We start from the raw sequence: 27,651 nt of genomic DNA, 5'->3' as shown, positions 1-27,651 counted from the left end.
GTGAGCTGCAGGCATCCCGGCTCCTCAACCCCCTGTGCCCTCTCCACTCCGCCTGCGTTCACCTTTCCAAAAGGCTGAGAGCCAGGCTCCTTGGTCAGCCTCGTCCTCATCAGTCAAAGTCTTCAGCATGATGCACGAGTGTTCTCCAGTCAGGTCATTCTGGAGACAAATGTTCCTCCCTGGCACCAAGAACCCCTTATCCAAAGGGTCCACTGGTGGTGAAGGGTGAGCACACAGAGGAGGGCTCTGTGCTGCGACCCTTTCTCCTTCCCCAGCCAGCAGAGACCCTTGGTGGCAGGCCCTTGCCCTCATTCCCCACAGCACCTCAGTTCCCACACAAGCTTTCAGAGATCACCCGCACACAACTTCCTAAAGGTGTAGGTTCTGAACTCAGGACTGACAGCTTACACATAGCCTGATCCAGTCAATGTGGTTTTGGTGCCTTACAATACAGACTCCAGGGCCAAGCCCTCAATCCCAAGCTGGCAGCCAGTGTGCGAGTTTAGGCTAACATAGTGATGGTGAGACCAGTGTTTAAGTTTTTTTTTTTTTTTTTAACTACATAACAAATTCCACAGCACCAAAAATACCTAGTGACTTTGCCATACAAGAGCACTCAGGGAACAAAACACCAAGTCACAAGCAGCAAGACCAGAGGCAGGGCGCATCAGGCTGCGCTGAAGCTTACCACCCTGCACTCTCCTGCCCTCAATGGCCAAATCCACCCAGTCCCAACCAGGTGCACTGACAAGGACATACTGCCACAGTCCGGCTGCAGCAAAATAGGCGGGGGAGGGGGGGGGTGTTACTTCACAAACCACTCCCTCAGGCATTTTGCCAGGCGCCATCCAGACTTGTTTACAGACTTGTTTACAGACTCCAACAACATACCCCACGCATGTGCTGCTCCGCACCCACACAAGTGGCTGAACACCCAGCAGTCTTCACCAGGTCCACTCTGAACCCTCAAGTGGACACTATATGACCCAGGGTGTACCAGTTCTGCATGCTCCAAATCACACTTCCCACACTCCCTCGGCTATTCCCCTCACTAGGGAAACAAGCAATCCAAGAATCCATCCTCCCAAATGCTGCCCAGCACCCTCAGTACCCACACTCAGCCTGCCTTCCTGCTGTGGGATGAAGTGGCTGCCCGTCTGCCTGAGTCCCACCCCTCACCTCCAGGCCTGCACTCGGCGCTCTCCACCTGTGCCACCACGGGCACCATCCCTACAGGGTGCAGGCACACTTCGAGACTCTCCCACCTGACAAACCTTCCCTGCCATTTGCTTCCCGCTAGCCACCTTGTTTCTTTGCTCCCTTTTGCATCAGGAAAAGAAGTCCATTTGTGTTCTGTGTCCTTTACCCTCCACTGTCTCCAATCAAATGCAAGCTTCAACCCACTCCTATCACCAGTGCTGGCAAATCCACTTGTCAATTCTGTCCTCTTACTCTCTAAACAGCAACCTCCTTGAAACTCCTTACTCCCAATTTCTAACACCACGCTCCCTGACCTCCTGCAGATCAGGCTGCTCCTTCTCAGTCTCCCAGCCTGCGTCTCCCTGCTCCTCCTCCTACACATTAAGCCAAGCCCTCACACCCTTCTACGTCCAGTAGCTTTGTCAATATTCATCCATTCTCTGAACACATACCACACAGCAGATGCTACTCTTAAGTGCTGAGAACCCATGAGTGAACAAAACAGACCTAAGAATCCTCACTCTCATGGACTATATTCTAGTATGACTGTGCTGGTGGCTCTCCAAACTTCATCTCCAGCCCCACTGCCTCCTTCAGCTCTAGGGTCAAGTGGTGCAGGTCCAGGGGATGCAGTACGAAGGCTGCCCCTCAGCTTGGTGCCAGATTATGCTAGAATATGGATTTCTTCACAGAACATCTCACTCTCTGAAGATAAGTTTGTGTTCAGTTTTCTGCCATTTACATCCATTAGAAAATAAGCTTCATGATTTATCTCTTTAAACCGCCCGATTCTCTGCAGTTGCTAATATATTTTTAAGTGAACTGAAAGTCCCTAATTCTCACATCTGCCCTCAATAATCCAACAGCTCTGTCACAGCCACATATTTTCGTGCGTCCTTCAGAAAGCAACTTGAAATACAAGACTGCTCAACTGTACTCCTAAAATTCAGGCACCCCACCCCAAGCCTACAGGATTCTACAGTCTGATGACCAAGTCCATGTGTACCTCTGCTGCTCTATAATGAAGCATAAAGCTTAGATGTGCTAGGCATGCCCCTTGTATGCATGATTATATGGCCTCGAAAGGAGGAGGCTCCTTCAGTGTCCTCAAAACACTACCTCTATGCAGAGGAGCAGGGACAGCTGCTTAGGGCACATAAGTAGACACCAGAGCTCTGTGCAAGGACAGACCTGCTGCCAGTGGTGACCTCATATCTCACCCAGGCTCTGCCCAATGCCTCACTCACCGGAGTCTGTCTCAAATAGACAGGAACAAATCCAGCTCGTTTCCAAAACCTGCAAAAAGGAGAACAGGTCATCATGTGTACCCTCTGGGGAGTGGCAAGGGCCAGGAGGAACAGGGAATTGGCAGACAGACACTGGCTGCCCAGGACACAGAGCCCACAGAAGTCTTTCACTGTCGAGGTGATGCCAGAGAAACAGGATAGGCACTTACTTGAGGAGCCTAGGGGTCAGGCCATAGGACACACCCAGGTAATCCAGGCGCTCAGCGGTCCTTTCGTTCAGTTTGAGGAGTAAGGGAGGCAGGTCCTTCCGGGGAGTGACAACTTCCTCCAACAAGCTGACTGCCTAGGGAGACAAAGGGAAAGGACACCACCCAGAGGGAGGGCGTTAGCGACATTCTTAAGCACCCCTCACACACCTAAACCAGAAGACATTTCTTTGTTTGTTCCTGTAGTTTTCAAACAATTTCAATGAGTCAGGTGATCACTCCCAGGTATTCCAAACCCTGGGTATGTGTGGAATCACACTGCTCTGAGTTGAGAAGGCAGGAAAAGAGCTGAGAAAAACTAATAAAATTATGAACCCACAGAGGTAGGGTTCTGAAGATCCAGCTTCAAGTCCAGGTTCTGTCACCTGACAGCTCTGGGACCTTGAAAAAAATGACAAAATGTCTTGTATCCGACATTAAACAAAATCCCTTCCCTTGCTCCCACATAGGCACTATGAAGACCAATGAGTACACGTGAAAAGCTGTCAATCAACTGCTATTATCCTTAGCAAGGACTGATGAACTTTCATAGTCTGAGTTCTAACAAGGGGGACGCTGCAGAGCAAGGCTTCTCAAACATGAGACGTCACACAATGGATAGCCTGGGGAGCCACCACTAGAGTCTGATTCAGCAGATCTGGGGTGGGGATCACAATCTCCCTACTAGAGAATGCAGGAGTGCTCTATCACTAAGCAACAGCACCATTGTACACTCCCCACCTTTTTTTTTTTTTTTTAATTTTTAGACAGGGTGTCACCAAGTTGCTGAGACTGACCTTGAACTTGCCATCCTCTTGCCTCAGCCTCCCAAGTCACTGGGATTACAGGCATGCACCACACCAGCTACAAATTTTCATTTTTAACAAGTTTCCAGGTGATATTAATGGTACTGGTCTGAGGATCTCCATTCAAGCACTAGGCTGGAGAAGCAGCCCCCTCCCTAAATGGAGAAGAGCCTAGACCTCTACACAGTTCTCAATGGTGCCCCTCAAGTCCCAAAGAGCTATCCTCCCACACCCAGCACAGGTGTCCTGCCCAAACACACTCACCTCACTGTTTACAGTGTGGATTTCTTGGGATGTCTCGAGGACTTTTTCCTCCAGACAAGGGAACCTGCCTTCGTAGTACATCTGCAGCAGCTGCAGAGCTCGGCTGCCATAGCCCATCTATGAGCAAATAGGGGATGGGCAAAGGGAAGAGATGTTCTTAGGCAAAGCTACTTCTAGTCCCCACATCACTTCTAGAGCCTTCACTCCTGGTTAAACTACACTTGGTAAAGGGAACCAATGAAATCCCTCAACGCGGTTAGAGACGAGACTCAAGACTGAACGAAGAGTCACCCCAGTTCTTACAAAGGTCTACCCCATCAAAAACAGCCCATTTGCTACTTGAGGCCAAGGATGGCTGGCTATGCTATTTGGTTTCCAGATTAGCAAGCCCCAAAGCAGGGCCGTTTCTATACCACTGACAGGGAAGTTTCTACAATTAATTTCTCATGGGCCTTTCCAAGTGACAGAGGGTACTTACAGAAAGCCAACCTGGTTCAAGTGCCCTATTCTCAAGAGGAAGCATACCCCATCATCCTGTCTGCCAGGCTACCCCCGAGCACTGGCTAAAATCTCCAGAGCAGAGAAAAGCCTAGAACTTCACTTGCTTCTTAACCAGCTTCTCATTCAAGCAACTAAGCACATCTGCCCCCAAACAGTTGCCAGCAACATGACCAAAGCCAATAGCACACCAGGGTCGAAAGGCATGTGAACATGTTACCCCTTGATAATCCGGGTGAACAGCAATACGAACGACCCTTCCACCAGAAAGGCCACCGAAGTCTGGATCTTGGAACTATGTAAGACACACAAAGAAGTAACTTAGCAACCCAAACATCTTCTAACACCACAAGCTTTGCTCAGATGTGCCAGGGACAGCCCTTTACCTGTTCTGACACTGTCCATGGAATCAGGTCCCCTGAAGCCTTCTTGCCTCGAGACAGGCTATTCAAGATGGACTGACGAGAAATCTCCCCCTCAAGACACACCTAAGGGAGACAGTGAAGACAGCTCCAAATTCTGAACAACACCCTATCACCTACCCCAACAGACCCAGTCACTTGGCTCAAAGCCAGGAGTCAGCAGCTTCCCCTCCCACACTGATGTCCAAGTGCTCCCCAAGGCAATGCCACAAGGATGCCTCTGCTTCTGTACCTGGACAACTGCAAGCACTTCGGGAAGGGCATTCTGGGTGGGGGGCACGGGAGGCAGAAGGCAGAAGAGGTGATGAGCAGGCGCATCAGAGAGCATCTGGAGATCATTGGGAGAGTTCTGCAGGAACAAGCACAAAGCACAGGTCAGCAGGAAGTGTTTACCTTTTCTTGTTCTTGACTCAAGAGACTCAATGCCTCTTTACAGCCATGGGGTACTGGCAGTACCACCATCCCCACAGCCAAAAAGGCACTAGAACCCAACCAGGCACCTTTCTAGCATTATAATAGGCTAAGACTCTTCACGATGGCTTAGAAGGGACTGAACCTCCAAAGCCTGCTGCCCTCTCAGTGCTGAGGCCACTGAGTGGAATAAGAGGTTTAGCATCATTTCATAACCAATAAGTGAACTTCCTCCAAAGGCTGCTATTTCAAGAAAAACCACCATCAAATTTGACTCTTCAGCCTTCCATTAAAGGCTATCCGTAATATCCGTAAAAATACCATGCAGAGCTTCAAAGAGTATCCTTCCCAACCCCGCCTATTAATTTTTAAGGGTTCCAAATATTCTAAGCCATCAAATTCACTTCTTAAAAACAAAAGAGCTCAGCAGTACAAAGCTGGTCTCAGGCCACTTGGGTTACAGTAAGTGCGATGGTATCTCAACCTGTCAGGTTAGTAAGCAGGTGAGAAATACAAGTGCTCTTTAAAAACAGGCGAAGCTCTCCACCTTCTCCAGCTCCCACTCTCAGAACTACATGAAGAATTCTGTACTCTGTGCAAAGTCAGAAGCCCAACACTAGCCACACAAACTATGCCGGGAATACAACTTCTCCAGTGAGACCATGGGACCTCACCACCATTGGGACATTTAAAGTGTCCTGAGCCACCAGGTAACAAAAGGCATGAAAAGTCAAGTAAAAGGACTGCCAAGGGAGTTTCAGCTACTCCCTGTGGAAGCTCGCTGCAGGGGTAACGCAGTTACCTTATAATGTGAAGCCACGTAGAGGGCCATAAGTCGCTGGAGGAAAACTTCAGAGGCCTTGTGGTAGCAGAAGAGGGTATCCCTGTTAACATAGTACCTGGCTGGGAGTTAAGCAACCAAAACAAACCAGAGGGCCCAAAGAGGACATCCTGGAAATATAGGTTTCCCCTCAGTTGTGAGGAGCCACCCAGCATCCAGAGCACACACACAAGGTTAGAGAAGAAAAGAGGAAGGAAATCTAGAAAGTTTAACTTTTTTTTTTTTTTTTTTTTTTTTTTTTTAGAGAAAGTGTCCCACAATGTTGCCCAGGCTGGCCCTGAACCGTTTGGTGGCTCAAGCAATCCTCCTGTCTTAGTCTCCCAAGTCAGGAGACGGGACTAGACGTGACACCATACCCAGCAAGAATGTTCAACTTGTACCTCTCCCAAAACCTCTTAATTCTTGTACCACCCTCTCCCTTTCTCAGGGCCAGTGGGGCTCAGAGGATACAGCTCACAGGCTTCAGGTAAGGGGCAGCCAGAGACGATTCGCGTGATGTTGAGGCAATCCAGGCACAGCAAGTCATTCAGCCACTTTTCCACAGCATCCCCGGGGGCATATCGGATTGACTCCTGGAGGGAAACCTCGTGCAGTGTTCGTGCTGTTCAAGTCACACACCATTAGAACTGATTATTAAATATACACTAACAGAGCAAGGAAAAATGTTCCCTTTTCTTTGTCATGTGGTACCCAGACACCCAATTCTTGAGTATTTAAAGGGGGTAGTTTTAAATTATTCTGGTGGATAGTCAACTTGCCATGAGAACAACCCCACAGGGCTCTGCTAAATCAATGCAATCATGCCCCAGGACAGGGACAACAAGGGTCCAGCCTCCAGAGGACCCAAGTGAGGCTCCCATGTGGTCCCCAGACAGCTATAGCCAGAAAAAGAAAAGTCCTCCAGGGGACCCCATCTCTCTCTGATGACAGGAAAGCTTGGTAACTGCCCAAGAGGTCACAGAGAAGCAAGGATCCAGCATGAGGGTCTGAGGGGACCTGCTGTGAACCTCAGAGCCCTGTCAGGGTTCCGAGGGTACCTGATGCCAGTCTGGCTGTCGTCGTGGTCTTGTTCTCGGCGGTGGTGCTGACCTGGCTCTGGGCACTCTGCTGACGGAGCTGTTGAATTAACTTGAGGGACAGTGACCGGCCAGTGCCCTCATAGCTAGGAAAAATGCATGGCAGTCAGGCGCGGGGACCCCTGGGGGGATGGGGGTGGGACCAGCCTGCTGAAACACCAGGTTTTGCTCCCCAAGGATAGTCTTGCTCATCTGAGCTTCCAGCACAGCATACACACATCCAGAGGGCAGCCTGATGGCTTGGCTCGGAGCCATTCAGGCAAGGAATAAGGTCTCATTTAGCTTCCTCCGAAGAAAGTTATTCTACACACTTGGGCTAACCACCTTGAATCAAAAAAAATAAGGACTGAGGCTGGGTACAGTGGCACATGCCTGTAGTCCCAGCAGCTCAGGAGGCTGAGGCAGGATCAAAAGTTCAAAGCCAGCCTCAGCAACTTAGCAAGGCACTAAGCAATTTAGCAAGACCCTGTCTCCAAATAAAATTAAACAAAAGAGCTAGGGATGTGACTCAGTGGGTAAGTGCCCCTAGGCTCAATCCCTGGTACAATAAACAAGGACTAATAAGATACAATAAACAAGGACTAAAAGATGACACAAGTTAAAGCCTTTAGCACAGGGAAATCAGTACAAAGTTAAATGTCAACTAATATGGGGGAAGCCGTTACTAGAAGTAGCGCACATGAGTTAACCAGGACTGACCCCCAAACTGGGAATTCAAGATAAATCCATTACCCAAGGATTCTTTTCATCACTACTTTCACTTAAAGGTGATATAACACAACTGACAAAATACTTGGAAAAATGTTAAATCATTTATAATCTGGTCATGAAACAAGCTGTCTTCATTTTTGAGCATTTTCTTCTTGTCTTTAGTCACAAGAATATGTGACTTCAAGGCACATGCTATTCCACAGGTTTTCCATTTCACTGTTAGTATTACATCATTTCACAGCATTGAGGACTGTTTAAATGCTTACTCAAATACTGTCACATCATGATCAAAAAGCTAGATTAAGTGCTTCATTCCTCCTCATCTCACAATAACAAAGTTCTCTCAAAAGGAATTCCATGTATCTCATATGTGTGCATATATATGTACACACATGTGCACAACAGAATTTGAAAAACTAGAGCTGGAGATATAGCTCAGTAATGCAGGACTTGCCTAGCATGTGTGAGGTCCCGAGTTCAATCCCTGGCATGACAAAAAAAAAAATCTTGGTGCACAAAAGTTTACCAAGAAAGTGGGAAAACCTTCAAAATGAGAGAAAACTTTTGTAAATCATGTATCTGATAAGGAAGGGACTCAAGCAGAGGATGTCTAACATCACTAGTTACCAGGGTAAAGCAAATAAAAACCAGGAGATATCACTTCATAACACCAGAAACACCTGTCATCAACAAGACACAAGTATTGGCAAGGACATGGGAGAGTTAGAATCCTCATAATGTCACCCTCCTTATCTTCAAGGAACATACTCCAAGATGGTCCATGAATATACATAACCACAATAAAGGAATTTATAAACTAGGCACAATAAGAGATTAACAATAAAACTTTATAAAAAATATGCTCTAGTAAGTTATTTAATTTTCCATTGATATTTTTCGACTGAAGTTGACCACAGTGAAAACCTCAGGTAGGGGACTACCAAGCACTGCTTATTTGTGGGAATTTAAAATGGTGCAGTTACTTAGAAAAACCATCTGGCAGTTCCTCACGTGGTTAAACACAGTCACCATTTGAGCCAGCAATTCCACTCCCTGGCATTCATCCAAGAGAACCCAAAACACATCCACACAGAAACCTACAGATGAATGATCATTGTGCCATTACTCCTAACAGTCAAAAGGCAGAGACTCAAATGTGTACCAACAGATGAATGGATAAATAAAACTGGTACACCCATACTGAGTGCTGATACAGATGATACATGGATGAACTTGCAAAACAATGGCTTGAGTGGAAAAAGGCCAACCACTGAAACATGACCACATATTGAACCAGATGCAGTGGGGCAGGCCTATAATGCCAGCAATTCGGGAGACTGAGGCAGACACTCGCAAGCATCAAGGCCAGCCTCAGCAACCTACCACCTACAGCAACTTAGCATGACTTTGCCTCAGTAAAACACAAAAAGGGCTAGGGATGCAGTTCAGTGGTAAAATAGTCCTAAATTCAACCCCCAGTTTAAAAAAAAAAAATCGTATTATTACATTTGTATGAAAAATCCAGAATAGGCAAATCTACAAAGAGTGGCTCCCTGGGTTTGGGGAGTGTAGAGGGATTGGAGAATGATTTATAGAATGTCTTTAAGAGTAATAAAAATGTTCTAGAGTTGATTGTAGTACACATGGTCACACAACTCTGAATTTATAAAACACCAATTTAAAAGGGTAAATATGGTATATGAATTATATCCCAAAGCTGTTAAAAAGGTAAAAAATCCATTTTACCTACTATTTTCAGCATAATACTTCCATTGTGGATAGTGATATTAATAAATCTACAAAATTATCTCAAGATATGATTTCCATTCAGAAATCTTTCCAATATTGAAAACACATATTGGGGCTCGAGTTGTAGCTTAGTGGTAGAGAATTTGCCTAGCACATGAGAGGCACTGAGTTTGATCCTCACCACATAAAAAAATAATATAAAGGTATTGAGTCCATCTACAACTAAAAAATATGTATGTATAAAAAATACATGTGTATGGATCTCAAAAGAGTTAATATATTGTTACATAGGAAAGGCAAATTTATAACAATACAAAGTTTTTTTCTTGTTCAAAACCAAAGTAAATTGGGCTGGGGATGTGGCTCAAGCGGTAGCGCGCTCGCCTGGCATGCGTGCGGCCCGGGTTCGATCCTCAGCACCACATACAAACATGTTGTGTCCGCCGAAAACTGAAAAATAAATATTAAATTCTCTCTCTCTACCAAAAAAAAAAAAAAAGTAAAATAGATGCACAGAAAACAAAGTAAAATTCTAAAGGAAGCTATCTTTGGATGGCTGGATTAAGGTGCTTTTTCTTTTTGATGCTAAGAATCAAACCCAGGGTTTCACGGATGCTAAGCACATGCTCTACCACTGAGTTACATCTACAGCCCCTGATTTTTTTCCCTTGCTTATTTTCTAATTTTTCCATAGCAAATCAGCTGAATATTTCAAATTTTCAAAAAGTTCTTATGCCAATATAAACCTGCTTTTTCACATAATTCTAAGACATAATTTGATATTGCCATGCATGTACTTTTTTTGAGAGGAAGGGAGTACCCTTCCCCTTAAAATTGAACCTGGGTGCTTTACCACTGAGCCACATCCCCACCCCCACCCCCCCTTTTTTTTTAAACTTTGAGACAGGGTCTAAGTTGCATAGGGCCTAAGTTGCTGAGGGGCCTTGAATTTGCGATCCTCCTGTCTCAGTCTCTCTAGCCGCTGGGATTATAAGCATGCACCACAGCATCCAGCTCAATCTGTGTTCTTTATTAAAAAACACACTAAGGAGACATCCATCACATAGACTCCTCAATTTTTTTAAAAAATGAACTCAGGGCTGTGTTGCTTTGGCCTCCCCAGCACATCACATGTAACTACATTCATTTGGCAGGCTGGAGACAGAACTCAGACTTGTATGTCAGGCCAGCACTCTGTCACTGAGCTACAGCCCCACCTCTGTCTCCACACCCCACCCCCGCACTTTTAATTTTTTTTTTTGCACAATGTTGGGGATTGAACCCAAAGCCTCACCTGTGCTAGGCAAGCGTTCTACTGCAGAGCTACATTTCCAGCCCCAGGTTCTGAAATTTTTCAGCTTCATGCTGCTCACTTAATGTCAGACCAGAGGGGAGTAAAAATTTATGAAGAGGTCGACTCCAGTTTGAGAATCCCCAGAAAAGAATGAAGCAGCCTTGGAGCCTCAGACTTGGTTTGCAGGCCCAGGCCACGTTCATTAGATGCCACCTGATCTGCAAGAACCTACGATGAGAGCAACCACTCATACCCAAGGTGCCTTACCCATTGATGGTGGATGCCATGAAAACAAGGTAGGGCCCGAGCAGGCTCTTCACCAGGGGCAGCGGGATGGCGGCAGCTTCATCTATCACAACGAGCTCAGCCTGGCCCAGTTTCACAGCATCTGCAGGGTGTATGTACTGTGGGAGAGAGTGTTCAGATTACGAATATGGCCATAAAGCCTCAGCGGTGAGGACTGGCAACCGCAGACAGAGGCACTCCATCCCACCTCCCTTTCTCTTCTCTCCCTTTGCTTGGCAGAGCAAGAATGGAACAGGGATGGAGTGGGACGCCTGGGTTCCAACAGTTCAGCCACTAGCTGTGTGGCCCTGCACAGGTCACAGGGCCTCAGACTGCTCTTCTGTAAAACAGGAAGTACCTACTGCCTTATGGCTGCTCTAGAAAGAAGTAAGACAAGTATGCAGAAGAACCCGGCTTACACAGCTGACAGATGGTGGCTGCTTTTCCCCTCCCTCTTCATGCCTCTTCCCATTTCTCCCCATCTCAGATTAGGGAACCAGTGGCACAGCTCAACCCCCAAGGTGAACCTCAGGTTCTCAAACTGGGTGCTACACCCCCTCCCCACACACACCCCCACCCCCGCGTAAGACCACCAATCCCCCTGCACTGGTGGGAAAATTTCTGCACTATTCTTAACAAACATACTCATGTCCTTATGCATACAAACAACCTCTTCAGTTTCTTCAGGGCTTCCTGCTATTTTCCAAGTGGTTTTAAAAACACCATGAAGAGGTATTTTACAGGAGAGGAAACCTGAATAGCCAATTAACAAGATAATTCAACCTCATGAATAATTGGGGAACTGCTAAAGACATAAAGAGGACACCATTTCACACAGGGACAGACAAAACAAATTGCTGTTAAGTACCCAGTATTGGGTGAGAACTTAGTGAAATACCAGAAAAATGCTGGTGTAAAGGTTAATGGGTACCCAGAAGAAAAATCTGGTAAAAACCAAGAAAGCTGAAAATCTATGCATACCCTAAGACCCAGCAATTCTACTTCTAGAAACAAATTTACTCATGAAGTGCTTAAAAATGAATCCATCAGATCTATAAGCTTCAACCTGACAAATCTTCAAAGTGAATGTTGAGTAAGGAAAGATGCACCATGGAGGACAAGTACGTACACTACTGTTCATGGACATGAATTATGTAATAACTACTGAAACGGAAAGGAAATGCACCAATTTCAGAATCCGTTACCTACAGGGAGTGACAGGAGGAATACAAGAGGAACTTCAACTGCATCTGATGTGCAAGTTCTCAAAAATAAAAATGACCCTTAATCATGAAATCAGCAACATGTCAACATTCCTTAAAATCTCAGTGCTGGGCATTTCAGTGTTATTTTAGTACTTGCCTGCAGCTTTGAAATATTTCATCCCAATCCCATTAACTGTTTGCTTAACTGAAGCTTCTGGGTCAGGGAGAGAACAAGCCTACTCACTTCTGGCAACAGGACACACATTCCCAACAGGCCTCATGTATTGACTTTCAAGGGCAGAAACTAAACAAGCATGTCATGGAAGCACAGAAGGAGGCCCAAGTCATGGACAGCTTTAATCTAAAGGCCTTCTCCAGCAAGAAGGATGTCTCAAAGGAACATAAACGGGGTCTCACAAGCCGGTTCACCTCCTCTGCACTCATACTGTAGTCTGGAGACAAAAGGACCCCAGTATTTGATTATAAATCTGACAGCAAGCAAGGGTTGAGCCAGAGCCTTTCAGAGAAATGTTTTCCTTCTTGACCAGTATATTTTTCTCGATTTTTTAACAGGTCTCTTTATTCTCATAGCCTGCCCCCAGCCCCACCCCCAACACATAGCTGAGAGGAGAAGAGACTGCTATTGCTAATGAAATCAAGCAAAATTGGGAAGAAGGGGCTAGAGTTGTGGCTCAGAGGTAGAGAGCAAAGCACTGGGTTTGATCCTCAGCACCACATAAAAATATTGTGTCCATCATGACTAAAAAAATAAATATTAAAAAAAAAAAAAAAGGTGGGAAGAAGTATGTAGAAGGAAGAGATTCTAGAAAAAGACCCAATGAGAAAAATTAAGATCCTTCAGATAAAAGGCATGGACACAGGACACCGTTTATCATCTGGATTCTTTTATCAAAGACTCCTTCCTCCTCAACAGGCATATCATATGCTCTGATATGCACTAAAGTTCAAGAACATAAACTACCAAGTTCACCTAGCTCACTTCCCTCCCCCACAACAACTCCAAAAATAATCATTGAATCCACTCCGATAAGAGCCTGGCAGACTTGGTCCCTTCTATAAGCCTGTCACACAGATGCCTTTAAGAGACTGAACAAAATTGCAGCCTTTGGACTAAGAGCAGAGCATTCAGATTTACAGAGCACCCAAGATTTATGGAGCTTTGGGGAAAATACTGTTTAAAAAAGAAAATAGGTCACTGGCTAAACCACAAAGAGCACATTTTGCAAAGTTTTTTTTTCTTTTAAACAGTGAAATCATTGTTCTAGGTACAGATGCAACATTTCAAAACCTGCAGTAAATAAACAAAATGAGAACTGATGTCAGAGCAATGATTCTCTTTGCTTATCAGCATAATCTCAATCCCACAGTCCACACTTGTGGGGCAGAACTACAACTTTTCAATCAAACTACACACATTTGTTGACTTAATGCCCTTCTTTTAAAAAAAGCTGGAAATCTGGAAACAGTTTCTCATAAGATAATAATACTGTTACAACAATTACACCATACACAGGACACCTGGAAGAAAATTCAGAGTCCATTACATCCTGCAGGATCTAAGCATGGTATCAAGGAACAAGGTCTGAGCACGAGCCTCACCTGAATGGTCTGCCTGTGTTCCCGGAAGACATTCACTCTGATCACTGCTTTATTGAACTCAGGGTTTAGAGACTGAATAATCTCATAATCCAGATGTTCCTAGGGGGAAAAGGTCAAACCAATGACGAGCTTTTTAGAAATTCAATATTAAGAAGCAAGCAAACATTCCAAAGACCACCTGGATTTAAAACCAGTACTAAATCAAAAGAAATTATCCCGATTTCTTACCTGATACTGCAGAGCATCAAATCCTTTAAATACAAATTCAAACAGTGTGTGGAGATTATCAGGGCTTGGAGAGGTAACAAAAATATTAGAGTACCTACAGAAAGAAAAAAAAGGGAGGATCTGTTAAGAAATTGAAGAAAATTAAAAACACAAAACTATTTTTGTTTGCTCCTGTCACACTGAGGATAACCAGAGACAACAGCAGGATAAAAAGGCAGACACCTGCCAGGGAAGGAAAGTATCTCCAGACCCGAGGAAATTTTTCTTCCCAAAGCAATGAAAACACATTAACAAGGTACAAGAGGTGACATTCAACTACCAACACCTGCAACGGCAAAGTGCAAGAGGCACTGTGGGGACAACTGTCAGCATGCAGAACCAGCAAACTGCCTCAGTCCAGCGTCCTGACAAAAGGATGAGCCTCATACTCGGCACTAGCTGCACTGAGGTTTCCAAACGCGGCCAGGTCAAGGCCACAAATGACCTCCAGAATCCTAGCTAAGTACAAAAGATGCTCGTGGCCAAGAGGCTGAGTGGCATGGATGGAGCAGCAAGAAGGACAGAGCTGAAGTCAGGAGCTAAGGTTAAGTCCCAAATCTACCCCAGTGACTTGATGGGAGATCTTGGGTGTCACTGGACCACCCTGGGCCTTAGTTTACCCAACTATAAAATGACCACAGGGGTGAAATGAGGGCCAAGGAAGATTATGCATATAGAACAAAGGAAATTCTAGGTCCACTATCATATCTGCATGGGAGCACATATTATATTAGCAACTACATAAATCTTCCACCCAGGACTAAAAAAAAGTAACATACTCAAAGGCAACTCCTCGAAAATAGATATTTTCCCCCACCCTCCTAGTACTGAGGAAGTCAAACCCAGGCTTTAAACATGCTAGTGCCAAGCACTACCTTACCACAGAACTATATTACATACCCATTCCCCACACCTTTTTCTTTTTGTACTGAGGATTGAATTCAGGGGTGCTCTACCTCCAAGCTATACCCCCAACCCTTTTGCAAGTTATGTTCTTGCTAAGTTGCAAAGGATGGCCTCAAACTTGCAATCCTTCTGCTTCAGCCTCCTAAGTCACTAGGATTACAGGTGTGCACCACTGTACCTGGCATAAGACCTATTAATCAAGATCATTAAAATATCCAACTTATTCTTTGGTCAGCAAAGTACATATATTCTCATCCCTGAAATTTTAAAGTTTCTGACCCCATATCCTTTGCTTTTGTGTTTGTTCAACTGTAAACAGCAAAAAACAAAGGCCCTGGTGGGTGTCTGTGCACACAGCACCTCTGGGTGTCCTGGGGAAAACTGTTGCTGTTTCCAGGCAGGCATCCAAGACTTTGAGAAATCACAGTGAACCAGCTGAGAATGGGGAACCAGAGCTAACAGTTCTGCCAGTCTCCTGACCTCAAAACCTGCACACCATCCCCTCAAAGCTCAGAGGTCCTACAGATGTAGAGTCAGACCCCTTACCCAAATGCTACCGCCCCAGCAATAGCCAATCCCAGGGCTGCAGATTTTCCCCGTCCACGGGCAGCAGTGAGGGCAACAGTACTTCTCAGGGTCTTCTCCGAGATCCCCTCAATGAATTTCAAGACGGCTTTGGCCTGTTGAAAGAGAAACAAACATATTAGGTGAGTTGAGAAAAGAACAGGGTAGTTCTTACAGGCCAAAAAGCACTGCTCAGCACCTGGACTTTTCAATCCTGGGTCATGATGCCAGACACTACGATATTTTGACCAAAAACAATCACAAAAATGAGATCAAGCCAAGCAAGCAAACTCGAAGGCAACTAGGGCTTCCATTTAGGGAGACACAACTCTGACAAGAACTTATCAAGAGGGCTCCCAGAACGAAAGCAGGGAGCTTATTTTATTGGTCTCCTAAACGGGTGGGAACGTTCGCTGGCACTCAACTCAAGCATTTTGCCCTGTGCTGAAGACAAGTTACCGCAGCTCTTCAAGAGAACGCTCGGGGCACCAATAAGCCAATGATGCGAAGCTGACACTGGTTAAGGGCAACCCAGAGCAAGCTCCTGGGTCTCCTGTCAGACCATGAGCCAAGGCCCAGAAGTGCATTTGCTGTCCTCAGTATGATGGTCCCTGCCTAGATCTCTTCTCAGTGCCAAGGCCTTAAATACCAATCAGATGCTCAAGACAATTTCATATCTCCATTCCAGACCTCTTCCCCACACTCCAGACTCTTGGGTACATGCAACTACTTCCTGTACACCTCCACTATGCAACAGACACCTCAAACTTGAAACTCATGCTTAATGTTCCCCCAAACCTCCTCCACTACAAGCTTCTCATCTCAGTTAACTGTCTGACTATCTAGGCCAAAAGCATTCTCAGCATTCTCCTCCATCCCTTACTCATCACCAAATCTTGTCAGCAAGACAGTAACCCTTCAACACAGCCCTCACCATCCTCCTCCACCACACTGCTCACGGCCACCATCCTGTCCTGCCTCCCCTATGACAGCAGCCATATAAGTGGTCTTCCTAGTTCCACCAACTTCCCACCACAGCCCATGTGCAGCTCAAACCAGAGGATCCTTTTACAAATAAGCCCAGGGATGCCTCTGGAAGCGGTGGCAAGACAAGACTATATTTAAACCCTCCACTTCCCCCATCCCTCACAGTGTAAGTGCCACAGCCCTTTCCGTGTGGCCTGCATGGCCCTCCTCTCTCCCCCCCTCACACGGCTTCCATCCTGTCAGCCTCCTTGCTGGTCCTAGAGAAACCAAGCTGCACCTCCACCTCAGGCTTAACCATTTGTTGATCTCTCTGCTAAAGTACTCGCCCTAAGACAGACACAGGGCTACTTCCTCAACTTCTCCAAGGCTTGGTCCAAATATCACCTGAATGAGGCCACCCTGAACACTGTATCTAGAACCACAAAACCCCCATCTTGGCATGCCCCCACGCTCTTGGCCACTTTTCTTTTTCTACGTTATACGCAGCAGCTTCTACTACGCCATAATTTCCTAATTTCATTTAAGCAGGGCCCGTCTCATCCATTAGAAGGCACACTCCAAGAAGCAGGTGTCCCTCATTAACTCTTAAGCCCAGCATCTAGGAAGGCCTCGAACCTAGAGGGGAAGCAAGATGCCAGGGGCACTGAAGAGAGGTGACACTACCGCAAACTTGGATTCCCAGCTGCAAAGAGGGGTGCGTGGTCAGCCTGGCCTGTCCGATTCTAGGAAGCAGTCTCGCTCATTAAGGCAGCAAACTAGGAAAACACTAAAGAGATGCAGGCCTGAGCAGATAGATGGACAGAGAGACAGAGAGGAAATGGAGCAGCTTCAGGAAGTTGAGGAAGTAGTTGAGGAAGCAGCCCTGTGTCTCTCTTAGGGCGAGTACTTTAACAGAGGGATCAACAAATGTTTAGGGCTGAGGTGGAGGTGCAGCTTGGGTTCTCTAGGACCAGCAAGGAGGCTGTCGAGGTGGAAGGGAGCAGCTTCAGGAAGCCAGAGTCTCTCCAGATGGCAATGCTCAATGGAGATCCAGGTGCTAGTTGTCTTAACCTGGCCCTTGCTAAATACTGTACCTTTTGTTTTACTTTAGGCAAGCTGTGAACGCTGACTAAACCTAACTGGACTAAAAACACACTCTAAAATGAAAAACACACACACACACAGACAAAAGACAACAATTCAATTAACAAATGGGCAGTCACAAGCAAACTGGTTCACCTCAAAAAGAGGTGACCTATGATTAGACGAAGAAAGTACCTGTCTCCCTCGTAATAACAGTAACAATTAAAGCAACCATCAGAAGTTCCCATGAGACTGGTGAAAACTGACAAGTTTAGCTGCACTCAGTGCAGGCCAGGCTGCAGAGCAAAAGGCATTTCTGCACACTGTTGGAAGCTCGGTCAACTGTGTGACACCCATGTTAATGCCCACAGCCCCTGACCCAGCAATTTCTTTTTCAGAAGCATGTCCTAGATACAATGCCCACAGATGTATCCTGATAATACTGTTTATAATAGCAAAAAAAAAAGCTGGAACCAGCCCAAATGTCTAGCAGGAGCCACTCTCACCCTATACAGTGAAATATCCATTGACATGTGCAGGAAAAGGTCAAAGGACACATGATAAACCCTGAACAGCAGCATCTCTGTAGAGTGGGACTGCCAAGTGGAAATACCGTTTTCTCAATGTGTTCGCTTTCATACTGATGTCATTTGTGTTGCTTGGCCGTTTGCTTTTTTATAACATTATTACTAGTACCGTAGTTTCTCTCCCTTCCTCTATCCTATCTCTCATCCCTCTGATTGGTGATACAGAAGGTACCAGAAAAGGTTCAAAGCAGCCTAGAGCCTGCAGCCTGGGCTACATACAGAGCTATGGAGCTAGTGATTATATTTCCAGGATGACTAGGAAAACCAGCCTCTTGGGACTCAGGCCCCAGTGGGCGGGGTCACTGCAGCTGTTTTCCATTATGAAGGCAAAGCCAAATACTAAGAGGCCTGTGCCACTCGCAGCTGAAATCCTCTGGGGTGTGCCCAGCTGGCAGAAAGACACTGGAGAAGCTGAGTTAACTAGTGCTGGCTGCGTCAGAGAGCAAAGAAATGCATCCTGGCAGTTCCCACCCAGCCTGCTGTTCATGCCAGCTCAGGGGCTCTCATCAGGTTCACACTGGAATGAAGTAAGTACAAGGGGCCTCATGCTCCCCTCTCCTCAATTCTACAGGAGCCAGAAGCAAAACCTTTACACCACCAACACAGCTGAAATTAAACACATCCTGTGTTCTTCCAGGTTTTTAGCTATTATAAATACCCTATAATGGAAAAAGCACTGAGAAGATTCTTCTGGAAATCTCATCTGTCCATCTCCCATGACCCCCACTCCCTGAATTAGCTCCTTTGCAAACCCAGACATGAAGAACAGCCCTGCTGCTGTGGAGCACACCTGGGAACAAGCTAGAAAAAAGGCCCTTCTAGGCGTCTCTAGTCTTGACTCATCCTGAGTGAGCCATGGCTGCTCTCTGCACACTGTTTTATCCTTGTGTCGTTGACCCTGGGATAGGGCAGTTCTAAACCCACACTCACCTGGTCTAGAGTCTTGCAGCAGTCCACCAACACACCCACAGGCTGGGTGTCCTGCAAGCTCTCTTTCAACTCCTGCAGCTCTAGAGCAGAAGGGCTGAGATTCTCATCCTACCAGAGAAAAGAGGAAGAGGTTTGCTACTACCACGTGGGGTCACCACAGAAATCACAGCTCCCCCAAATCCCTGAGTCCTGGACCCAGACTCACCGGAGCCTGTGGAGGTAAGGCCTCGATGCTGGCCATGTGGGAGGAGATGGGCAGGATGTTGAGTTGGTCATCGATGACAAGGCACTTCTTACAAGATGCCAGAGAGAGGATAAACCTGAGGGACAAAAGCAGTCCTGAGGTGAGGTGCTGAGGAGGCAGACAATGCTGCACAAGAGGGGACAAGTTGCTTTTCTTCAGGAAGATCACTGGGCCCCACATCTCAGAAAGCCAGAACCCAACTAGAGAGCAATGAGATAATCAGAGCCTCCTCTACAAGACACCTGAACACATTTTATGTGGTAATCAAGAAAGCCAAGATCCCAGATGCACAACCATGATTGCTTTTGCTAGGTCCTCTGGTCCTTTTCTCATCATCTGGAGCCCTTTAGCACTAATGTGGCTCTACTCCAAAAGCCCCATATGGCCACCAGTCACACAGGGAAACACACATGGAAACACAACACACACAAATGAATAAGGAGAAAAGAAAGCTCCCTGAAGAAATACAACACTGAATTCCCTATATACAGAAAAATATAACTTGCTACACAATTCAAACATCCTCCATGCCGCAGAAAAGGGCCTTTCCTGATACTTCCACAGGCTTCTGTCCTGTTGAGTAACATGCAGCTGCTCCTCCTGTCCTCATTCTACTGAGCCAAAGCATGACAGGATGTTAAAATCAGAGAGGCCTCAGGTTCATCAAGGCCAGGATTTCTAAACCTCAGCACTACAGACATTTTTACCAGATAATGATTTCTTTTAAGCAGCATCCTAGTTTCCAACCACCTGATGCCAGTAGCTCTCTCCCTCAGCACCCCCAAAGTCAAGACAGTCCAAATGTCTCCCAACATTGCCAACAATCCCAAAGGGAACACTGATCTAGGCCAGTTTCTCAAGGTATTACACGGGCTGTTAACTGATGGTCCCTACAAGGAGGCTCAATGGTGAAATTAATTTGGGAATGGGAAACAATCAAACAAGTGCCAGCTGTTGCAAGACTTTTCTGAGGCTAGAATAGGTAAGTGAGACTTTTCATAATGGAAAAACAGTTACAGCATGTCCCACTCAGCTGGCCAGAAGTCTTCTTGTCACAAGGTCCCTCTAAAAGACAACTGTTCTGTGAAATACAGGAAATGGTGATCCAGATAGACCGCTCCCAACCTCTCAAAGATGAGTAGGCTAAAGCAAGAGAGGGACAGGAACGTGGCTAAGGCCACTGGGTTGGTCAGAGCCAGCAGCAAGACTGAGTCCAGGTGTCCCGACACCAGCTTCCCACCCCCTCGCACTGTACCCAGATCATTTCCCAGCTGCAGCTGCTGAAGAATTGCACATTTTGGAAGCCTGAACTGCCTCTGCTGACACAAAAGCTTTCAGTTGGGTCCAAGATAAAAATATTTCTCCCACCTTGGCTTCCCAACAACTGGAAGGAACTGAGAAATATCCTTAAGACCTACCTCTCATTAAATCGTCCCATGACATCCTGATGGGCCTCAGTCCTGTACCTGGAATGCACATCCTAAGAAAGCAAGACAACATCCATTAACAAAGTCATTTAACACTGAGGCCCAGGGCTCGGATACAATTTCTATCACAGGAGACTTGAGCAACCCTGTGGGAAAGAAAATCCACTCCCACCTGCTCTGCTGAACTGGCCAAGTGCTCTTTGCTAGAACTGGGATCAGACACCAAACGCAATGCTTCTAATCCCAATCAACTTCCCCTCGCCTCATCTCTGACATTTTTCACATTTGATCCAGCACCCTGACTCAATAAATATACCTGCTAACTAGATGGACTAGACTTCTGGGTACACACTGATGAATGAAGTAAGACTTCTGCTCTCAGGGGATTTACAGTCCAATGGTTGGAGGAAGACAATGAGTAAATACATACACATTTTGGCAAATGCTACAAACAAAATACAGGGTGTGGGGATAACAATGAAAGGGACCTGTTTATATATGGCAGAAAAGGAGGGTCTCTCAGAGATGATAAGCTGAGATTGGAAGGGTAAGCAGTCAGCCATGTTAAGAGAAACAGGAAGAACAAACAAAGTGTTATTGGCACAAAGTCTTTCAGTCATGTGCAAATATCTAGTGAGTTCTTACAACATGCCAGGCACTCTTCTAGGATCTGGGAAAATATCAGTAAGAAAAACAACAGTAAGAAAAACTAAGTCCTAAGGCTGGGGTTGTAGCTCAGTGGTACAGTGCTTGCCTAGCATGTGTGAGGCGGCCCTGGGTTCAATTCTCAGTACCACATTAAATAAATAAAGGTATTATATCCACCTACAACTAAAAAAAAAAACTGGGGCTGGGACTCAGCGGTTGAGTGCTCCTCTCGCATGTGTGAGGCTCTGGGTTCAATCCTCAGCACCACATAAATAAAATAAAGGTATTGTGTCCACCTGCAACTAAAAAAAAAAAAAAAAAACTAAGTTCCTGCTTCCATCAAGTTAAGTGACTAATGTAGGAGAACAGACAAAAAAACAAATATGTAACTAAAAGTCGTTGTCAAGTACTTTGAAGAATAATAAAGAAGATTAAAGAGTTATAGCTGGAACCACCTCTTCTAAACAGTATGAAGAAAGATCACACTCATGGGGAGACACTGGAACAGGAACCTGAAAGCAGTAAGGATGTGAGTCATGATGAAATCCAAAAGAGTACATGCCAGAGGAAACAGCAAGGGCAAAGCCCAGGGGTGAATGTGTGCTGGTCATGTGTGAAGAGGGGCTACAGTGGCAAGTGACAGCAGGAGTGATAAAGGCAGGAAGCAGCCTCAAGATTTGAGGAAAGTCCATCTCACCAGAAAAACAGAGCTCATTCAACCCAGAGGCCAATCCTGACACCATTTCTGAGCTGCTGGGTCACGGGCAGCTCTTAGAAACTGCCTCTAAGAACACCAATGTGGCAATACCAGCCAGGAGACCAGCTCTGCATCTGTTTTAAACACACCCCACTCTGAACCATGTCCTCAGTCAAAGTATCTTGTTTAGGAAGTAAATTACCACTCCCATATTTGAAATTCTTGTCAAACTGAAAGCAAAGCTGGTAAACGTTGCTTCATTAACTATTAGAAGACGAGGGCCAGAGAGAATTCTGCCAATTGTCCCTTTGTTGCAAAACATAAATGAGCTCTAGCAGAATATTATTCTAGGGAAAAAAAAAATATTTTTTTGGTACTGGGGATTGACCACTAAGACACCCCCAGCCCTTTTTATTTTTTATTTTGAGATAGGGTCTTCCCAAGTTGTTTAGGGCCTCCCTAAATTGCTGAGGCTAGTCTTGAACTCGCAATCCTCCTGCCTCAGCCCACCAAGTCACTGGAATTAAATCACCATATCTGACTTATTATTACTATTATATTAAGAATACTTAATTATTGTTATCAATAATATATATTGATATTAATATTATTATATTAAGAATATTTAACATTTAGTTACATATATTCTACATCATATCTGAATTTCACATTTCTAGGCATACTCAGAGCCCCTGAGATTCAGCTGCAGTGACTTTTTCATTAGTTGTTGTAAAAGAGCTCCCAGAGGCTATCTACCTTCTCAACAGGAAATCTTCCAGCAGACTGATATGAACGCCGACGATTATGTTAAAAAAATAAAAAACCCCGACCCTTACCATGGTCATCGTGTACAACTGCTTGAGTGAGTTCATGGTCCGGAGCAGGATAACCACCAGTCCGCCACCTTCCACTGTTTCTACAGTCCTGGCCAACAAGTTTGGAGTTAAGGCTTCAAAATCCTACAAGAAGACCTTAGAGGGTTGGTAATGCAAACAGCACCCCAGAGATACTTAACCAAAGGCCAGGTGCTAAGCCAAAATCAGGGCTTCGGTAGAAACCCAAGACCATACCCTGCATCTGGCTCACCAAGAAACACATAACACACTCACAACCCCTTAAGGGCACCATGGAAGAGAGTCTGGTCCTTAGGGTTAGAAAGACATGGTTTTATATGTCAAAAATGTTTCTAGGGCTGGGGATACAGCTCAGTTGGTAGAGTGTTTGCCTCACACGCACAGGGCCATGAATTCAATCTCCAGCACCACACACACAAAAAAAATGTTTCTAATAATCTCTAATAAAATCCTGTCTGGAGGTAAGTCTTCCAAACTTCATTTGATTTATAGTCAAATTTCAGAAACATGTTTACATTTTCTAACATGTCTACAGATGGAAGTTGTTTGGCAAAACTCAACTGCACCACACGGGGGAGCTAGTGCTTAAAGAAGCCCTCATTCCAGCACCAGGTAATGGCTGGGAGCACAACACTCCTGACAAATTAGTGATAAAGACAAAGGAGGCTGAGGCTCTTTTCTAGTCAGCAGTGTATTAAACAACCCACTGGAATGCAAGGAAAACAGAACTTCTGTTCTTGATTTCCCCATTTCTTAATTTATATTCTCTTAAATAAGATTTATAATTTACATATCATGATCAAAGTGCATAACGTAATAAGTACAAAAACACATGAATTTGGGGCTGGAGTTGTGGCTCAGCGGTAGAACGCTCGCCTATCACAGGCGAGAACCTGGGTTCGATCCTCAGCACCACATAATAAATAAATAAAAATAAATATATTGTGTTCAACAACAACTAAAAAATAAATATTTTTTTAAAAACATAAATTTGTGTATGAAAATTTTTTTAGAAAGGGGTTGTCGTGGATTTTTTAAAAATCACAGACTAAAACAAATACCCACCAGAAATAAAAAGAAAGAAACATGAGAAACTTAAGTCTATTAACTTTCCGGATAAGAGAATGTATATTTGTGGATAAATTCACCAAGCAGCTTTCTGGGGTGAAGCAAGGGATTTTAGGGTACGCGGGGTTATGCTACCAAACACTCAGGAGCCAAAACAAGTGGATGCAAACGTTTCTATCCAGCTGGTTAAACAAGCTGCAATGTTCATGTGTCAGGGAAGTCTCCATGCGTGCCCATAAGTATCTGAGGTTCCAGGGTCAGTCAAAGTTCCCTGTGCTTGCTTTATTAGCTTTAATTTAGGATCACCTAGCTGGCACATCATTGTAAGTTCTGGGGTCTCCAGACAGCTGCTAACTTAAGCAGAAAATTCTTTGTTTTATAGGGTTAGTGATCTGGTTTCCTTGAAAAAGTGGCCAAGTCTTCCATTAATAATGCTTGGTATATCGGGGGTAAGAACCGGTTCTTATCAAATACCAGTTCTCAGTGTGGAAGCAGGCAGTACAGCACCCCTCAATACACAGGCTGAAGGAAGTCACTCACCTGGAGGACACACATGCCGAAGGTATTGCCCAAGATCTTGTGGGTCTCATTGTAGTAGCAATAGCGAATGTTTGTGGCCGCTACAAAGAGCTCAAAGGGGTCATCTTGCTTTATGTTCAAGGTCCCATTCTTAATTTTCTTCTGCAGTTGTCGCATTCTCTTCTTCCGGTGACTGCAATCGCCACCCCCCAATCCATAAGAGCCAATTAACCAGAGAGGTAAAGGACATGGAAACAGAGGAGAGACTTGGTGATCACCCTCCAGAGCTAGTAGGGAACTTGGACTCCTTCATTTTAGAGAAGCAACATGAAGAGGCACTGGAGCAGAAAGATTAAGTCACAGATCAGCCTGTGTGTGAACTATTCCCTTATTCTGTTGTACCTTGAGCAAATTATTCTGCTTTAAAAACTAGCAATTAAACCTTGCCTTTGGCCAGAGCTTGAATCCAAACCTAAATGGCCTTGCCACCTTAGTTTCAAGCCAAAGTTTCAACTACACTGCTACTCCCCAGAGGCCTGGGAGAGACAGGGCAATGGCAGGTTACTGCACTCATGTTTCCTAAATGAATTCCTCTACTTCTTTGCCCAGAGTATGAGATCATGTCCTCAAGGGCAGCTCTTATCTAAAACAATAACGATACAGGATACAAGGATTAGAATGGAAGGTGGACATGGCTCAGAAATCCCTGAACTGTTTCTGGTCTTAAAAGCCTTGAATATTCAATTGAGATTTACCTTTCCTTTACAGAAAGATTTACTCCCCATTCCAGAATGATGGCTTATAACTGGTCAAAAATTTACCCCAGTCCTCTAATTTACAGCTAAAATGAAAGCCCTTCCCCCTGCAGGCCTCCACTTCCTCCGTGAGCAGAGGCAGCTGGGTAAGGTGATCTCCACCTCTCCTCATAGTGTGTGCCTGGGGTTCATGACTTGGCATGATGTTCTGCCAGATCAAGACAAGGAGGCGGGGGGAGAACTACAAGAGGCACAGATTTATAATTTAACCAGGTGGGTTAAATTTAAAAGACAAATCTTCCCAAAACACTGTGAACTGCATGATTCCACATCAATCTCACATTTACCAAATAAAAAATACTACAAATCAGAAGCCCTCAAAACAAAATTCAAAGATATGCAACAGAGGCTAGGGATGAAGTTCAGTGGTACAGCACTTGCCCAGCAGGTACAAGGCCCTGAGTTCAATCTCCAGTACTAAAAAAAAAAAAAAAAAAAAAAAAAAAAAGGCAACAGGATTTATTCTTATTCCTAACCTATATTAAAAATGCTTGGGGCCAAGGACTTAGCTCAGTGGTAATGACATGCTTACATGAACAATTATGCACAACTAAATACAAATCATGGTTTATAACTATATACCAGTGATAGACACCTAAATGTTAACAAGGCCCATGTTATTTTCATTTTTTGGTTTTGTTTGTTTTTCAGAACAGGGTATTGAATTCAGGAGTGCTCTACCACTGAGCTACATCCCCTGTCGTTTCTTTGTTGAGACAGGGTCTCACAATCTTGCATAAACTGATCTTAAAATTGCAATCCTGCTGCTTCAGCCACCAGAATAGCTGGTTTTATAGGCAAGTGTGCACCATCATGCCTGGCTTATCTTTGTTTTTCTGCATTTTTGTATTTTTTTCTGTATTTTTGCATTTTTGTATTTTGTTTACTTTTTTTTTTTCTTTTATTTAATACCAGGATTGAACCCAGGGGTACTTTACCACTGATCCACATCCCCAGTCCTTTTTTACATTTTATTTAGAGGCAGGGTCTTGCTGAGCTGCTTAGGCCTTGCTAAGTTGCTGAGGCTGGCTTTGAACTCACAATCCTCCTGCCTCAGCTTCCTGAGCCGTTGGGATTATAGGCATGCACCACAGCGCCCGGCTGATATTTCTTATAATAAGACTTTCATAACTTTAAAAAGGTTGAGTTATTTACTCAAAATCTGATTTCTTTTAGGCAGAAGCAAGCTTCTTTTTATGTGTATGTGTAATATTGGGGATTGAACTAGGGATGCTCAACTACTGAGCTACATCCCCACCCCTTTATTATTTTTCACTTTGAGACAGGTTCTCACTAAATTGCTGAAGTTGGTCTTGAACTTGCGATCCTCCTGCCTCTGCCTCCTGAGTCACTTGAGCAGGCATGTACCACTACACCTAGCTCAAGTTTTTTTTTAAGTAAAATAATTTCAGAACCTGTTAATAATAAATTCAACTCAACAAATATTAACTGCATGCCCACCACAAACATGCTAGATAATGTAAAAAATATATATAAAGATAAATAAGAGAAGACTCCTAGATTAATAACCTTATCACTTGGAAGTAAAAAAAAAAAAAAACCCTAAGTCACAGTATAGAAGGGACTGTATTCCAACACAAGAGCATAGGTAACAAGCATTTAAGATGAGGACAAGCACTGAAGACAAGAGGAACCATCAAGTATGACTGAGGAACTCAGAAATGCTTCATCAAAAAGGCAGGTGCTGAAAACTGGGGAGGATGTCAGTAGGTGGTAACAGTAGGTGGAGTAGCATACCAGGCAGAGGAGATGGCATGAGCTAAGAGCAGGGAGGTTTGATGTAGCATGGAGACAGGATCTGAGAGTCAACATCAAAGACAGCATACTTGGAGTTGAAGGAGTGAGAAGACACCCAAGGACAGAACCATAGATGCTGACTAGGTTTACGGTAGGAGATATCATGATAGGCAAGGGAAGAGCTCAGGAAGGTGGTCCAAGTAAGCACAAAGACCAAAAAAAGGGGAATACTTCTAAGGTGACCACAGAATGGGTTCTCTGCCAAGAAACAGTACTCCCCACTCCACCCCAAACTCATCCAGGCTGAGTTGTAAGGAGAACTGCAAGGTTTCTACTAATGTGACCAACCCCCATCACTGTGTAATGCCCCACCTTGTAAGCATCTTTCTATAAGAATTTTGGGATAAAGTCTGATTTCCACATGGTTAGACCTGAAACACATAA

The 27,651-nt window shown here is 44.9% G+C and overlaps 1 protein-coding gene across 3 annotated transcripts in view; it reads right to left on the bottom strand.

Moving 5' to 3' along the window:
- Nat10 (N-acetyltransferase 10) overlaps nucleotides 1–27,651 on the bottom strand; it is a 40,070-nt gene that overhangs the window by 8,549 nt on the left and 3,870 nt on the right. For all 3 annotated transcript variants that reach the window (XM_076847036.2, XM_076847038.2, XM_076847039.2), the window contains 19 exons: nucleotides 24,656–24,827; nucleotides 23,030–23,152; nucleotides 20,840–20,901; nucleotides 19,383–19,497; nucleotides 19,178–19,285; nucleotides 15,594–15,727; nucleotides 14,103–14,196; nucleotides 13,875–13,973; nucleotides 11,032–11,168; nucleotides 6,972–7,096; nucleotides 6,385–6,535; nucleotides 5,896–5,992; nucleotides 4,915–5,031; nucleotides 4,647–4,748; nucleotides 4,481–4,555; nucleotides 3,763–3,879; nucleotides 2,657–2,790; nucleotides 2,448–2,496; nucleotides 63–159 (listed from right to left, as the gene is read on the bottom strand). In XM_076847036.2, coding sequence (XP_076703151.1) covers nucleotides 63–159; nucleotides 2,448–2,496; nucleotides 2,657–2,790; nucleotides 3,763–3,879; nucleotides 4,481–4,555; nucleotides 4,647–4,748; nucleotides 4,915–5,031; nucleotides 5,896–5,992; nucleotides 6,385–6,535; nucleotides 6,972–7,096; nucleotides 11,032–11,168; nucleotides 13,875–13,973; nucleotides 14,103–14,196; nucleotides 15,594–15,727; nucleotides 19,178–19,285; nucleotides 19,383–19,497; nucleotides 20,840–20,901; nucleotides 23,030–23,152; nucleotides 24,656–24,827 — 2,108 coding nt within the window. The remainder of the gene's footprint in view (nucleotides 1–62; nucleotides 160–2,447; nucleotides 2,497–2,656; nucleotides 2,791–3,762; nucleotides 3,880–4,480; nucleotides 4,556–4,646; nucleotides 4,749–4,914; nucleotides 5,032–5,895; nucleotides 5,993–6,384; nucleotides 6,536–6,971; nucleotides 7,097–11,031; nucleotides 11,169–13,874; nucleotides 13,974–14,102; nucleotides 14,197–15,593; nucleotides 15,728–19,177; nucleotides 19,286–19,382; nucleotides 19,498–20,839; nucleotides 20,902–23,029; nucleotides 23,153–24,655; nucleotides 24,828–27,651) is intronic.

Source organism: Callospermophilus lateralis, chromosome 2 (assembly GCF_048772815.1).
Source record: "Callospermophilus lateralis isolate mCalLat2 chromosome 2, mCalLat2.hap1, whole genome shotgun sequence".
Classification (NCBI taxonomy): Eukaryota; Metazoa; Chordata; class Mammalia; order Rodentia; family Sciuridae; genus Callospermophilus; species Callospermophilus lateralis.
This window is presented reverse-complemented; position numbering and strand designations above follow the sequence as displayed.